Raw genomic sequence first — 16,295 nt, 5'->3', positions numbered from 1 at the left:
GAGTTCAAAAGTCCATTTTAAAAGACAACGAGCGCCATCACACCAGCGATTTATCGCACACTCAGCATTCTTGGTATGTGGATTTGCAGCACGGACGGTAGTCACATGACGTCATCCCTGTCCTGCACTCATCTCACCCCTTCCCCCCTCTTGTTATGTTTTAGTTTAGTGCATGGAAAGTCTGGATTATTTTCCCCTCTTGTTTTTTTCCTTTGTTGGGGGCATCTGCTAATGGAGCCTTGATGATGAAAGGGGAGGGTGGGGCTTCGCAGACCACCTCCCACCTCCTCACAACTCCACCCACTTGACCCTGCAGCGGACTCTGGGATCTGTCAATTCCAGTTCTCACTCCCCCTCTGACAAAGACTAAGTTCCCAGGGATGGGGAGGAGCAGGAAGATGATCTCTGAGCCTGGGCTTCCTGTTTGATAAGCTCCTGGAAAGATCCCTCCTTGACTCCTGGAGAGACTTGGAGAATTTCCTCCCCTGCTTCCTGTCTTGGCTGGTCTACTTCTTCTTCAAGCTCTGAGCCTGTTTTATGATACACGCCAAGGAGACCTGGCCTGAACCTGACACAGACTGGCTCCTGCCAGTCTGTGTCAGGTTATGCTTTTATAACCAGACTGGTTATGTTTTCAACCAACCTGCTGCACAGGTCTTTATGTAGCAGGTATGTCAGCAGATCAAACACTACGATGTGCCTGTGGGAAAGCATTGCTGGCATGACTTGAGCAGAAGATCCCACACCAGTGGCTCAGTTCTCCAACCCACTCCTTTTGCTGCACCCCTACACCAAACACAGGCAGATGGATCCAAGGGACCTTCTGAAAGAGCCTGGCATGCAAATCAGATCCCGGAGCGTACTCTTTGTCTCTTTGCAGATGCAGGGTCAGCTTGTGGAAAGTCAGGTAGCAGTCTGAGGTGTCCACTGCCAAGCGCTCCTTTTCACACGCTGTTCAACAGAGAAATACAGGCCTCAAGTTATACGAAACCGGGGCCAGTTGGATACAGGCCGGGTCGATGCCAGCACCTGGTATCTGTGGGCAGCAGCCAGGGACCTAACACCCTGACAGGGCCCGCTGCCAATTCCCGCTCCCCCAATTTTGTTTCCTTCCCAGTGCTCAGAGCAGGAGGATGTAGCCTCCCTTTTAATTTCCCAGAATGCCCCCAACCTAGCATTGCTCAGGAGCATTGAAGGAAATTAAAGGGATGGCTAGTCCCAGCCACCCAGCACTGCTTGGAGGGCTCTCTCTGCTGCTAAGTAACCCCTCCAGGGCCCACAGAGGAGGGAGTCCACCCAGTGACGGCTGGTGGCTCTGGTTTTGATGGAGCTGTAAATCCATTCTGGGTTTCAGACAGAACCACCCAGAGCTCTACTGGAGCTATCCAAGGTGGTGCACCCATTTGAGGGATAGGGTTCAGCACCTTGGATAGCTCCTTTAGAATTCTGGTTGGTTTTGTGTAAAACCCATCATGGATTCATGGCCACACCAAAAATTGGAGCCACCGGTCTCCTCTGTGCCCACCTAAAGACACATTGCATCCCTCAAATCTGGAGCTGCCCTTGATTCTAGAACCCTTCGGCAGACAAGGAGAAAGGGTTCCTTCGAGGAAGAAAGGGGGCTAAACAAAAACTGATCTCAAAGTCTCACCCCTCCCAGCATGGCTGCCACCCAACATGCTTCTTCTGCTGGCCAGCTGTTCAGCAGAATATGGCAGCAAAGTTTGAGAAGCATTTTGCAAATGCCATGTCCAGTACGGCTCCATCGATTTTGGACATAAGAAACCAGAGTTTTCTATATACAAAGGGAGAAGCGAGCTTTCTTTAATCTCCCTCTGTCCCAAGGGGCCATTCACTGGCATATATGATTAATATTGCTGAGCCAAAAAATTCACTTCTTCCATTTTCAGCATTTCATAGGTGGTGGGGGCAAAATGAAAACTCTGGTGAAAGAAGCTGGGGAGGTGAGAATTTCGAATAACGTTCTCATAGAATCATAGAATAGTAGAGTTGGAAGCTGCCTATAAGGCCATCGAGTCCAGCCCCCTGCTCAATGCAGGAATCCACCCTAAAGCATCCCTGACAGAGGGCTGTCCAGCTGCCTCTTGAAGGCCTCTAGTGTGGGAGAGCCCACAACCTCCCTAGGTAACTGGTTCCATTGTCATACTACTCTAACAGTCAGGAAGTCTTCATGGGGAAGAGGACAGGATTTCACCTTAGTTTTTAAGGTGTAGGTTGATTGCTATGGATCTTCTTTCTATTTTTGTTTTTGGAGCCCAGGATTCTTCTCCAGCCTGGAAGTTCTTTCTGAATGCCCAGGAGACCACACGACCACATCCTGTCCTCTAGGCATTTAGAAAGGGCTCCCAGGTTGCAGAAGCTTTAGAAATCAAGCAAAAACAGGATTTAAAGCTTTAGAAACATTCTCTTCCTCCTTGCAGCAACATAGAGCAAGCAAGGTAAAATGTTTTTCTTTCTAAAAGTCCAAAAGTCTCATTTGTTCTTGCTTTGCAACAGACTGGGACTCTTTGCAAAGCTTCTGCAGCCCGGGAATTCTTCCTGAATGCCTATAGGAAAGGGCAAAGTCACGTGTTCTCATGGGAGTTCAAGAAGTGCTGCTGAGCTAGAGAAGATGCTTTGTAAACACAGAGCCTCCTGCTAGGGGCATTCTTCAAGTAAATAAAATAAAATAGAAAGATCCTTCAGTCACCTCCCAAAAGGTATGTGGGAACCATGTCCACCTCCCCAAGGAGAAAATTCTCCCCTCTCAACCCCACCCCCCGCCTCGTGAAAGAGGCAGAAAAAACAAAGCCTGTTTTGCAGGGAGAGGAAAAGTTTCCCAAAATAGGGGGCGGATTGGTTCTGGGCAAGTATGTCAGGGGTCACATGCCTGCAGTGGGTGGGGCCATATCCCAAAGTGTGGAGGGGGCACTCTACTGCTGGCATGTGAATCCACAAGGTGATTGCCCACACCCATGCACACACACGCACACACACACACACAATGATACACTGCTCCTTCTCCGTGGCAATCAGACTTTTTAAAAGCCTCCATTGGTACCAATGGAGGCTTTTTAAAAGCTTGATAGCCATCAGGAAGGGGTAAATTCCTTTGAGGGGGGATGCAGTATTGGGGAGCAGAGAGTTAACCCTTCCCTCTCCAGCAGCTGGATGCTCTCCACCTAAATGCCCCTGTACTCCAATTAGGCATGAAAAAAAAAACCTCAATTAGGATCAATGGAGGCTTTTAAACAGTATTAATTAGGGTGACCAAATGAAAAGGAGGACAGGGCTCCTGTATCTTTAACAGTTGTATTCTAAAGGGAATTTCAGCAGGTGTCATTTGTATATATGGAGAACCTGGTGAAATTCCCTCTTCATCACAACAGTTAAAGCTGCAGGTGCCCTGCCCTCTTTTAAATCTGGTCACAGTATAGCTGCAGTATAGCTCCTGCAGCTTTAACTGTTGAGATGAAGAGGAAATTTCACCAGGTGCGACATGCATACAAATGACACCTGCTGAAATTCCCTTTTCTATGCAACTGTTAAAGATACAGGAGCCCGGTCCTCCTTTTCACATGGTCACCCTACATTAAAGCAAGTACTGAATCCGTGTTATCACCAATTGGTGAAGCTGGTGGTCCAGATGGGGACCTCCTGCTGGCCTTTTTAGGCCTGAGGTTCACCATTCCTGCTTAGAGATATTTTAAAATATGGTCACGAGTACATAAACCTATTAAATTAAATAAAGCCAATGATACAGTGTTGTGGTGTTCTGCAACTACTTACTCATTTTCATGTTTATCTGGAGATCGATGGAGGCTTCGATTTCAAAGTCAATTTCATGGATATATTCCACCCTGTAATAACATTTAAGAGGAGTAGGAGTGGAAATCCTCAATCATCCGCAACAGATGTGCTCTCAGTTAAGATGCCACTGAGATGGTTCAGGAAGATGGAGAATAGCTAGCGATAACAAGGAAGGCTAAGGTCTGAATGGTAGAGCACACGCTCTGGATGCTCTAGCTCAGCGTAACGTTCTGCGGTCCTTGTCAGTTGCATGCCTAAGGCCCTAGGTCAGCCATTGGCCATCGTAGCTGGGAACAACGAAAGCTGCAGGCCAATACATCTGGTGGGCACCAGGTTGGGGAAAGATGCTCGAGGGTTCTCTACCTTTCATTTCCAGTTAAAAGAACTTGGGTAAAAATAAATAAAAGGTTTACACTGAAAAAGAGACTGCTGAATCATCTTCCTACCATTTTCTCCTAAGGACCCAATAGCATAGTGGTAAATTTGGAAATGCACTAGCTCTTCATGACAACGCCTATAGCCAAACTTCCAGCGCAGATATATAGAATCATAGAATCATAGAATAGCAGAATTGGAAGTGGCCTACAAGGCCATCGAGTCCAACCCCCTGCTCAATGCAGGAATCCACCCTAAAGCATCCCTGACAGATGGTTCTCCAGCTGCCTCTTGAAGGCCTCTAGTGTGGGAGAGGCCTTCAAGGTACCTCCCTAAGTAACTGGTTCCATTGTCGTACTACTCTAACAGTCAGGAAGTTTTTCCTGATGTCCAGCTGGAATCTGGCTTCCTTTAACTTGAGCCCATTATTTCGTGTCCTGCACTCTGGGAGGATAGAGAAGAGATCCTGGCCCTCCGCTGTGTGACAACCTTTCAAGTATTTGAAGAGTGCTATCATGTCTCCCCTCAATCTTCTCTTCTCCAGGCTAAACATGTCCAGTTCTTTCAGTCAGTCTTCATAGGACTTTGTTTCCAGACCCCTGATCATCCTGGTTGCCCTCTTTTGAACATGCTCCAGCTTGTCTGCGTCCTTCTTGAATTGTGGAGCCCAGAACTGGATGCATGTATCCTATTCTAGTATTTATACTCAAGGGAGCTAAACACACTTTCAGTGCTAGTTCAAAGGAGCTATGGCCTTAGCTAAACCTAAGGTTTATCCCGGGATCATCCCGGGGTTGTCCCTGCCTGCTCCCGGGATATCCTGTGTGTCATTTACATGAACAGGGATGACCCCGGGACAATCCCAGGATAAACCTTAGGTCTAGCTTAGGCCTAAGACTCTGGTTAAACACTCCGCCATAAAACAGAGGCATGCAAAACAATACAAAGCGCTAATAAAATAACACGCGTAGGTTTACCGGGCATGATTGAAATCTTAGGCATAGTTACCTGGGAATGGCAACGTCGGAAGAATCCTTCAGAGGATTGAAGTTCACCAAGCTTCCATTAGCTTCGGCTCAATTACCTGCAAGCCGGGCTGACTCAACGCAGATCAGCGCATGAATTTTCGGTGGGTGGGTGGGTTTGTTTTGTGTTTCTTAGACATTTGCAAAAATTTCTGCAATTTGTGCAAATCACGCAAATTGCAACAGCAATTTGCACAAATCTCTATTTAAGGAAAAAAGAAAAACACCTGAAAAAGTTCCTGGATTTCGGGGAAAACCCTCAGTTTGGCTTGCAAATGCAAGCTGAACCATATGGGCAGTGGGGATTCATTGGGCCCAAAAAGGACCAGATTTGGAAATGATGGACATCCGTACCTGGGAGTAAGCTCCATTGAACTCAGTGGTTCTAACATCTGACTTGTAAAATGCATTTATGTTGTAACAAAAGATGTTCAGCAAATAATTGCAACAAATCTTGCAACAAATAGTTCCCATTTAAACACTTGGAAACCTTGTTACTACCTTGCTCACTTGCCAGAGGAAGTGACATGCAATGACATCACCTCCCCCAGCGCTCTGGCACTACACCGCTGCTAAGTAACTGACATGCTAGGACCTGGCTCACATGACATGCTGGGCTCACATTGGGTTGTTTAACCCCTGATGAGTCGTGGAGCATGCTGGGTGCCATTTTGGAAATGCAACGCCAGATCAGGATGGCCAGGGTGCTACCATGTCATCTGAACTCAGCTACTGTGGATTATTTAAGGGTTAAATAACCCTCGCATAACCTCTGATTTGTAGTAGGGTAATGTGAGGATTGTTTAATGCTCAATTAACCTATGGTGGCCAGGTTTGGATGACACGGCAACCCACTCACCCCAGTCAGGGACTGCATATGGTGCCTGCCTGGCACATGACAAAACTCATTGGGGGGTAAACAACCCTCAGAAAGTCCCGTGTGTCATGCAAACCAGGCTAATGGTGTCTCTGGGAATACTCACAGCCATGCACCCACGTATCCATAGCTTAGGGTTCCATTGAACGAGGCTGAGACGTTCCAGATTGCAATGTCAATGGCATCATCCTCTTTGAAGTTGACCTCAGTGTTTTCTATGGACAGGTCATTAATATGGATGCTTTGGAAAGGAAAGGAGGAATAAGGTGGTTCAGTAGAATGGAACTAGGGTGGGCTGGTTTGACCGCAGTGGTGGGACGTCTACATGCAGGAAAATTCCACACCTCCACAGATAAACTTGCCCTGCTCACCTGAGCCCAACCATCACAACTTTGCTCTTATATAGTAGCACTAGCTGTGGGGGTACAGAAGCAAGACTTTCACTAAACAGAAGCAAGACATTCACTAAACAGAAGCAAGACATTCCCAGGACGCAACCCCACAATCCACATGCAGTGGTTTCCTCCGTTAACATCGTCAGGATGTGACTGTCCTTATCCGTTTCTTCTGCTAAGACTCTTGTTCATAATTTGGTCGTTTCTCATCTTGCTTATTTCAAGCTTCTTCTGACTGGTCTTCCTTTATCTTGTATTAGTTCTTAGATTTCTAGTCAACATTCTGCCACTAAAGTCGTTTTCTTGGCTCATCGCTTTGATCTGAAATCTCTTCACTGCTCCCTATATTTAGGATTCAGTATAAGCATCTTCTTTTGAGTTTTAAAGCCTGTCATGGACTAGTCCCCCCTTCTCTTTCAGCCCTTTTTTCACATTACAGCCCCACTTGTGCTCTTCACTCCTCGAATGCTATGTTTCTTACTCTCCCAAGGGTTTCTGTTTTCCTGGCCTGGCTCCATCCATTCTTTATTGCTGTTCCCTATTCCTGGAATTCTCTTCCAGATAGCTGCTTCAAGCTATTTAAAGCTTTTCTTCCCCCCCCCCCCGCCCTCTCAAATTTCAGGGACCTTACTTTAGATTTTATTTATTGGGCCTGTTCAGACAACACGCTAAGCCATGGTTAGCTGCTAACCCTTTTGCAGCAAATGGTTACTGAACATGTTTAAACCGTGGTTAGGAATGGTTCACATGACACACTAAGCCATAACGTTTAGCTCAAAACACTTAACCATCACGGTTTAGCGTGTTGTCTGAACAGGGCCATTGTTGGTAATGTTGATTATTTATTTTTGTAATGTTTCCTGCCCTTTTGCTGCGTTCCCTTCCTTCCGGTTTTATTTTGTGATTTTATTAGACTGTAAGCCTTTGTGGCAGGGATTTATTGTTTTATTCTGTACAGTGACACATGTATGGATGGCGCTATATAAAGAAATAAGTAATAGGGATGTGCTCCGCTCCGATTAGGAGCATAGAAGCAGTAGCGGATTGGCCTGCTCCGCCTTACCCAGAGGCGGAGTAGGAGCGGACCGCGGACCCCCTAGAAGCAAGGCGAAGAGAAGCGCCCATTTTTCGGAGCTCCTAGTTCAGGCGGAGCGCTCCGGTCGCCATCTTGAAAACATTTCGCCATAGGATTGCATTGCGGCAAATAATCGCGCATAACTACGTTGTTTTTGAAGCTATCATTCTGAAAATTCTTGTGCACAGAGAGTCGTGGATGGGGGTCATTTTGAGACCACTCTCACCTCTCTGCGTTGTCTGGGTCGCGTGCTATGTTTTTGTGAAAATCGGGTCAACCGCGCGGCTCAAACGGCGTTTTCGGCTTTTCGCCCATAGGATTGCATTGAGGGAAAGAATCGGGGATAACTGGGGGGGGGTTTAAGCTATCATTCTGAAAATTCTTGTGCACAGAGAGTCGTGGATGGGGGTCATTTTGAGACCACTCTCAACTTTCTGCATCGTACGGGTCGCGTGCTATATTTTTGTGAAAATCGGGTCAACCGCGCGGCTCAAACGGCGTTTTAGGCTTTTCGCCCATAGGATTGCATTGAGGGAAAGAATCGGGGATAACTGGGGGGGGTTTTAAGCTATCATTCTGAAAATTCTTGTGCACAGAGAGTCGTGGATGGGGGTCATTTTGAGACCACTCTCAACTTTCTGCATCGTACGGGTCGCGGGCTAGAAGTTTTTAAAAAATCGGCGGGAAAAATACCTTTTTCAAAGGGCTGAGGGGCAGAGTCAGCTCCCGGTCATGATGATCCCAAAAATTGGAGGAGGGCATAGGCAAAACAGGTAACTTGGGATTCTGGGAAACTTCTCTTTCTTCATCTGAACGGGCTTTTCCCCGTGTTTTTTAACACAGTAGCCCCACCAAATGCACAAACACAACCTGAAATCATATACTAAGCCAAGAATAAGAGATAGAAACACAGCACTGCTCCCCACCCTAACCTTGGTGAACAACTGAATAGATGTGGTGCAAGGGGATGAGCTCCCCTAGGGCATCTCATCGTGGACGTGCCCCCACTCTCTCCTGCACTGGAAGGCCATTAGAGCCTTCCAAAGAGAGTAAAACGGTGGAGCAATGCCTATCATGAGTTGAAGTGAATGGTCACTTTTCAGTGGTGGAGCAATGCCTGTTATGAGTCGAAGTGAGCGTTTTACTTCTTCTCAGAGCTGTTGGTGGCTGTCAGTGTCTTGAACTGGCAGCTACTTCCCCCTCCCCCGGGCATGTCCCCCTATTGCTGGTAAAAGACAGATATAGCCTTTTTAAAAAAATTCTTCTTGCTGTTTATTGAGCAACACTGCTGCTTTTAATTCCACCCCTCCTTTGTTTATTTATTGATTTATTCCATTTTATATGCATTACTGGCTTATCCTTGGCTCACTTCCTTATGCCCCCAGAAATGCCAGCTGCATGCCTGCCTGCCTTCCCTCCCTCCTCCCCTGTCCACCTCGCAGGGATGTTGTGTGTGGGGTGCCCGATTTTCAAAAATTCGCCAAAAATCAGGGGATGATGGGATTGCTTTGAAACTCGGCGTGCATGTGTATATCCCCATGAGGTGTCATGGTGCCAAACATGAGGTTTCTAACTTGAACAGAAAAAAAGTTGTATGATTTTTTAGCTTTCAATGCAAGCCTATGGGGGGGGAAACGGAGCTCCGGATCTGGATCCGGAGCTCCGGGCGGAGCGGAGCGGAAGTGGGCGGAGCGGGGGCGGGGCGGAGCGGCCCGATCCGGAAAATGGCGGATCTGCAAGTGAAGCAGAGCGGGGGGTCCGTGCACACCCCTAATAAGTAATACAGATCTCTTCATGGCCTTTGCCTTAGCCCTACATGGGAACGACATCTTCTCAAGCTGGTATCTGCCAGCCAGGCAACACGAATGCAGGCGCCAGAAGGGGAGAGATCATAAGTGAGTGGTAAAACATGCTTTGTAGCAGACGGTGCCAGGTTCAATTCCTGACATCTCCAGTTAGAAGGGTCAGGAGAGATCTCTTGCTGGCGAGATCCTGGAGAAACACAGCTGGAATAGGGCCTTAGGCCTGGGAACTCAATCCCACCTGCTTGGAGTCCCAACCCAGCCCTTTGGGGGGTCCCAGTTGGCTATGCCCCCTTTCCCTAACACCTGTCCCCTAACCATTTGGTTTCCCAGATTTTGTGCAGTCTTCCCCCCCCCCCCCATTTTAAAAGACGAAATGTCCTTCCTAAAGCTTAAAGCTCTTCTTCAATCTCTGATGGGAAGTGAGAGCCTTAACCTAAAGTGTGCTGGTGGCTGGGGCCCTCCACTTTTGCCTTCCACCTGCGGCCCCGGAGAACTTTTCTGGAGGTTGGCTCTCAGGTTGAAAGTGGTTCAACACCCCTGCTTTAGGTATCCAGCTCCCAAATCATTAAAGGCAGGGAGGGTGGATTAGGGACCCCAGCCAGACTGGATTTGCCCCCCAGGTCTGAGATCTGCAACCCTGATCTAAAGGGTCACCTCTACCCATATGAAGCTTACCTGGGTGAACCTGCATACTCGCGTTTTTAGAGGAGTAGGTCCTCCAGATATTTTGGACTGCAAGTCCCATTATCCCTGACCACCGGCTGTACTGGCTGGGGGTGGTGGGAGTTGTAGTCCTGCTTGTGGGTTCCCTGGTCGACAGCTGACTGGCCTCTGTGTGAACAGAATGCTGGACTTGATGGACATTTGGTCTGATCCAACAGGGCCATTCTTATGTTGTTAGTCCAAAATATCTGGAGGGTGTTATATTGGGAAAGATGACTTCCAGCTACTGATGAGGGTTTTGCTTTAAAAGTTTTGCTGTTTTATTGATTATTACTTAAATAATTATCTTTAGCCGCCTCAAGAGCCCCTATTTTAGGACAGAAAGGCAGGATGTAAACAAGGGAGATTAGAAGGCACACTTACTTTGTTAATTCATAGGCAATTTTGCCAAGAAACCTCATGGACTTCTCCCCTTTAATATCTGTGTAGTCTGCATGTCGAAAGGCTGCTTGAATTACGTGAGCCGTTTGCTCGTTCACTGCCAGCAAGAGAACAAAGACACGTGCCTCCATGATTGTGCAACAGGCGTGCTAAAGCAAGAACTCTCAGGCTACAGTATACAACACCCTGGAAATCTTTTCTGTTTTCATTTGTGGAAAATTAAGTTTCTAGCCCTAAAGACTGTGAAGATAGCAATAGGCTCCATGTGTAGTTGAAAACTCTGAAGCCAGAAGAAAGATACCACAGATTCAATGCCCTGCATAGTTTATTTTCTCTCCTGCTGGCCAGCAGAATAAATTACACAGACATGAATCATAGAATAGTAGGTTTGGAAGGGGCCTATAAGGCCATCGAGTCCAACCCCCTGCTCAATGTAGGAATTCATTGGCTTGATTTATACAATTTGCAGAAGTTGGAAACCCTTGGCACAGAACGTTATTTAGTTCTATGTGTTTAATTACAACATGTCTATACTAGGCCTGTGCAGGGACCCCCCCCAATCTGCCTTGGAGCCCAATCCATAGCCCCCAAAGCAGTCCTGATCCACCTAGGGGCTGCCTTGGGGGTTCCCGACCTGCCTTGGCACGGAAGCTGAGGCGAAATTTGGGCCCTCTGAGCTTTCTGGGGGCCGACTGCACTGCCGGCACCCAGAAAACTCTCCCCACTTACCTGGTGCCTCTGCCGTCTGCCGCCATAGATGGCGCGGCCTACTTCTGGGCTTCAGTGTCGTCAGAGTGGAAGCCGCTGGGTGCAAGCCAGTGGAGGCAGTGGACGCAGGTAAGTGGGGAAGGGGAAGGGGGGCTTACCTGCTGCCTCCGTCACTGCCACCATCTTTCTTCTGGCGGCTTCCAGTGCCACCAGCGGAAATGAAAGGGAGTAGGCCGTGTACTCCATTTCCGGCGTCAGTGGCACTGGAAGCCGCCAGAAGAAAGATGGCAGCAACAATGGAGGCAGCAGATAAGGTGTGTGGCGGCTCCGAAGCGCCGAGGCAGCCCGAAGCTTCGGAGCCAATTGGCTTCAGCTTCGGGCCGCCTCAGCCTTCACCCAAACCGCCTCGGATCCAGTTCGGATGTAAGGGCTGGAGCGCATTCTCTGCTGTACATTCAGCCTTGGGCAAGTCATCACCCTTCCGCCTCAGTTTCCCGATCTGTCAAATCTGGGTATTAAAAGCAACCCAAGGATATGAGAGTTACAATACTCAACTCTTTGCATCTTGCAGAGCAGTCCTGAAAGATGGTGGAAAGGTTCAGCCCCAAGGTCCTATTGGAAGTAAGTCTAATTGAACTCAATGGGTCTTTCTTCTGAGCAGACTGATACAGGATTGCAATGTCAACTTGAAAAAGGAAAAGGAAGACAGAGCTACTGTTTCTTTAACAGTTGTATAGAAAGGGGAATTTCAGCCAGTGTCATTTGTATGCCTGCAGCTCCTGGTGAAATTCCCTCTTCATCACTACAGTTAAAGCCCCGTCCTCCTTTTCATATGGTCACCCTAATCTGAAATCTGATGCACACTTGCTTAGGAAGATGTCCCACTGAACACAATTGGATCTACTCTTAAGTAAAGGATTGGGTTGCGCAGGGTTATTGATAGTTAATTAATTATTAACTCTTAAGTTGTTAGAGAAAAAACAGAAAAACCACAGGTCAGGAAATAGCTCCTTTATCACATAAGGACATGCATTCTGCTTCCCCCGCCCCCTGCCCCATTAAAAATGCAGTTCTGCACTTATGCCATCAAAATTTTGCACCAAGAAAAGCTGGATTCTGCGGCCTGTATACATTATTCAAATTGAGTAAATGTGCTTAAACTGACTTATTTTGCAAACATTTTGGCCTCCTTTTTGCTACCTTGCAGTTCATTCTGGGTTTTGCTGACTATGGGGAGAGACCAGCTATGCAAACTACCACTGCCCTTCTCCCAACCACTAGAGATGTTATCCAGCGGTAATAACAGTAACCACATGCTTCCATAAATCCACAATTGCGCCATTCCACCAAACTGTGCAAGCTTCCGAGTCCTTCCGAGTTCTTTATCAGACTAGATGGTACAAAAAGCAGGAGATGGCAGGGTGGAGAGAGAAAAGCAAGCTTCTAAATATATTATCTTCCCAGCCATTAGGGGTAGAAACTTGCCGAGATCCTTCGGAAGCGACATTCAGAACCCTATACCACACATCCCTCCACTTTCTCTGCACTGCCACAAACTCACGGCACACAGGATCTACACTACTGCTTTATAATGGTTTATAGCACTACTGACAACTGTTAGGGCCCAGGACACACGCTCCACAGACCGTTTTCAAACCGATGCCAACGTGTTCTGTGCTGCTTGGTGTAGATCTGGCCCTGGGCTCAGCAGGAAAACGAGAAACACAGCAGTGGGAGAGGATGAATGTGAAGCATTTCCCCTTTCAGCCAGATGCCCTTCCCTGCTCTTTAAGCAAGAATAAAGGGAAGCAAGAGAGAGCAGCGAAGACTTACACACGAGCGCAGCTGACTTGGTGATTCTGACCACGATCCCTGTGTCGTTGAAGGAGGATGGCTCAAAGTTGCAAGCAAAAGATCTGCTGAGCAGAGCCGCTAAAATCACCATCATCCTGTCCATCATCCCCTACGAATTCCCAGAGCTGGATTCACTGGAGCTGCGAATCCAAGGAGTGACTCCCAGCCTCTTCCTGTCCTCACTGAAAAGGGCACGGGCCATCTGTACACCCCCGTGGCTCTGTTCTTCTTGGGCAGGACGTGACCTGCTTCCTTGACTAACACTGGATACTACCCAAAGCGTGCAGCTTTTTAAAGGTACACTTCGCAGCACTCTCATTTTGTTTTGTTCTTGCAAGCAGACATCCTGAGTTGAAAAAGTGAACGGCCTCAGATAACCCCCTTACCGTAGTGGGTTACTGCCAGCTGTCGGCTTTCCTGAAGCAGGAAGCAAGTCTGGAAATTAGAGCAGAGTTTTCAAAGCTGTAAAACTGCATACAGCCCTCGTTCGTTTGCTAAATAAAATAACTTCTAGGGCAAATCGTTTTTCAATCCTGTAAATCCCATGTTGATTTTTCAACTTTTGATTTGTTGTTCATCTTATTCCAGAATAAACAGTTGGCGAGTAAGACTGCCATCTTGCACTCTGCTCCCTGACATAAGTCAACTTATTTCAGTGGGAGACACTGCAATCTTTTGCATGTCTACTCATTAGTCAGTACCATTGGATTCAATGGGGTTTCCTTCCAGGTCAGTGGAAATGCAAGTGCAGCCTTAAACACGGAGTTAAATCTCTCCTTTTGAAAGTGATGGAACTTTAAAGCCCTTTGACTTTAGCTGGACCAGGCCTTTGGCATTTTGTAATGGATAGAACTTGCCCGCTCTATGAGACTGGTGGGACATGGGGGACGCGTGTTCTCCTTAGCTGGGACTTTGCGTTTTTTATTCACTGGATTTGTTTTTCCGGTCAAGTTCCAGGCATGTTTCCCTCACAAAAGCTATTCTCTGTGGGACCATTAACCTAGATCACTGCTGGTGAGCGCCAATACCTCATTGTTACTGTGAATCTGTTTCCTGAGATAGTCTTCCCAGGTCCTGCACAACACATTCTCCACAGCTCGTTTCTTGTGTTGGCTACAAGGGGGGGAACACAGAAACCAGAGCCAGGCTCCAAGACACTTTGCCACCCTGAATGACTGGGCAGTTGTTTGACCCCAAAGGAACATTCCAGCATCAACCCCACCCCACCCCTCCGAGAATACTGGCTGGATATCATTCTCGACAAATGTCGCACAATCTAGTTTCTAGGTACACATCTTGGCTCTCACACCACTTTGTTCAAGTATTGAACAGATTCAGCTTTGCACCAATTGGAATAGCCCTTAATTTGAAATGGCGACACTTTCAAGCACACTTATGCAGTTGTTGGAGCTAGACACCTTGTGCCTGCCCCATCTAAGCGAAAACATGCCCCCCAGCACCTGTGGGCACGTGACTGTAGGGAAGAGGGCTGTTGGAGCAATCTGTTGTATGTGCATTTGTGGGATGGGGAGAGAGCTCAACACCTCCAGTAACTGGCCTGACTCAGTCTGCAGTAAGCCAGTTAGCAGTTTTTCAATTTGTGCAAATTACAGCCGAAATTTGCGCGAACTGAGCAACGTACAGCTGCAATTTGTGAAACATTACACAAATTTGCACACATTTTGGTAACAAGGGTCCAGTAGAATGGAACTAGGGTGGGCTGGTTTGACCGTAGTGGTGGGACGTCTACATGCAGGAAAATTCCACACCTCCACAGATAAACTTGCCCTGCTCACCTGAGCCCAACCATCACAACTTTGCTCTTATATAGTAGCACTAGCTGTGGGGGTACAGAAGCAAGACATTCACTAAACAGAAGCAAGACATTCCCAGGACGCAACCCCACAATCCACATGCAGTGGTTTCCTCCGTTAACATCGTCAGGATGTGACTGTCCTTATCCGTTTCTTCTGCGAAGACTCTTGTTCATAATTTGGTCGTTTCTCATCTTGATTATTTCAAGCTTCTTCTGACTGGTCTTCCTTTATCTTGTATTAGTTCTTAGATTTCTAGTCAACATTCTGCCACTAAAGTCGTTTTCTTGGCTCATCGCTTCGATCTGAAATCTCTTCACTGCTCCCTATATTTAGGATTGAGTATAAGCATCTTCTTTTGAGTTTTAAAGCCTGTCATGAACTAGTCCCCTCTTCTCTTTCAGCCCTTATTTCACATTACAGCCCCACTTGTGCTCTTCACTCCTCGGTAACCTGACCTTGGTAACAAGGTGTGCAAATCTCTACTTGTACAAATTGAGGGCCAACAAAGACAGGTTGGATTTGGGGCGTCGAGATGGTCTCAGTTTCTCCACTGCCTCCAACGCCTTTTCCCAGAGTATCGCCCGAAGGCGGTCTGAGCGGTTCTTCCTTGCTTGCCTCGAGAATTTTAGGCAAAAGCAACAGGACTCAACGACATGCGTCTCCCCCAAACAAAGCAAACACAACGAGTGGCCGTCTGTCTGGGAAATCTTCTGCCCGCAATTCGAGCACTTCTTGAACAGGCCTTGTTGTGCCGTAGGCACCAACACTTAACTAACAAACAAACAATTTTTAAAATATATATATATATATATAACTAGGATAGAAAAAGTTAGAAAACTGGAGAACAAGAGAAGAAGGAAAAATAATAGATTTTTCAGCTAAGGTAATCACAGTACCACAGAGAAGTCTCCAAACGCTGTTGACCCACAGGCGGTTGACGAGAGCTGACGGGATTAGGCGGGAACCCCTGAGCATGCTCAGTGGACGGTGGGGGAGAGGTTCCCGCCTAAAAGACTTTCAGCTAGAGAAGTTTCCGAAGCTGGCCCTGCGCAGGTGCAGAGCCCTTATGTGTGATGCACAGAGACCACGAAGTATATATATATATATATATATACACACACACACACACACACACATATACAAACGCATACACAGAGACGCGCACGTGCAAAAAGTCCCTAGCATTTCAGGAAAACCCATGACTTGGTTTTCAAATGCAAGCCAAGACAGCAGGATGAGGCAACAGAATTCCATTGAGTGCAAAAAGGGTATGAATTTCCAAGCAACAGACATTCCTTGAGTGAAGCAGCAGGAGATGGGGGCACTCAGTCCTTTCTCTCACGGAACCGGCATCCGTGTTCCCATCTCTACCCCCCTCCACACACACAGAGTGGCTTCTCATATGAGATATTTCAAATACCTATGTGCTCCCTCCTTCCCATACAACTTC

General features: G+C 47.3%; 1 protein-coding gene across 1 annotated transcript in view; it reads right to left on the bottom strand.

Moving 5' to 3' along the window:
- CETP (cholesteryl ester transfer protein) overlaps positions 1-14,838 on the bottom strand; it is a 38,264-nt gene extending 23,426 nt beyond the window's left edge. The window contains 8 exon segments of the mRNA XM_063141470.1: positions 864-951; positions 3,790-3,860; positions 6,194-6,328; positions 10,449-10,563; positions 13,008-13,185; positions 13,188-13,298; positions 14,057-14,141; positions 14,825-14,838. Of these exon segments, the coding sequence (XP_062997540.1) occupies positions 864-951; positions 3,790-3,860; positions 6,194-6,328; positions 10,449-10,563; positions 13,008-13,185; positions 13,188-13,298; positions 14,057-14,141; positions 14,825-14,838 (797 nt within the window).
- Between the last annotated feature and the right edge of the window lie 1,457 nt (positions 14,839-16,295).

This window comes from Elgaria multicarinata, chromosome 14 (genome assembly GCF_023053635.1).
Source record: "Elgaria multicarinata webbii isolate HBS135686 ecotype San Diego chromosome 14, rElgMul1.1.pri, whole genome shotgun sequence".
Lineage (NCBI taxonomy): Eukaryota > Metazoa > Chordata > Lepidosauria > Squamata > Anguidae > Elgaria > Elgaria multicarinata.
The sequence above is the reverse complement of the archived record's forward strand: the minus strand, read 5'-3'. Positions and strand labels throughout refer to the sequence as shown.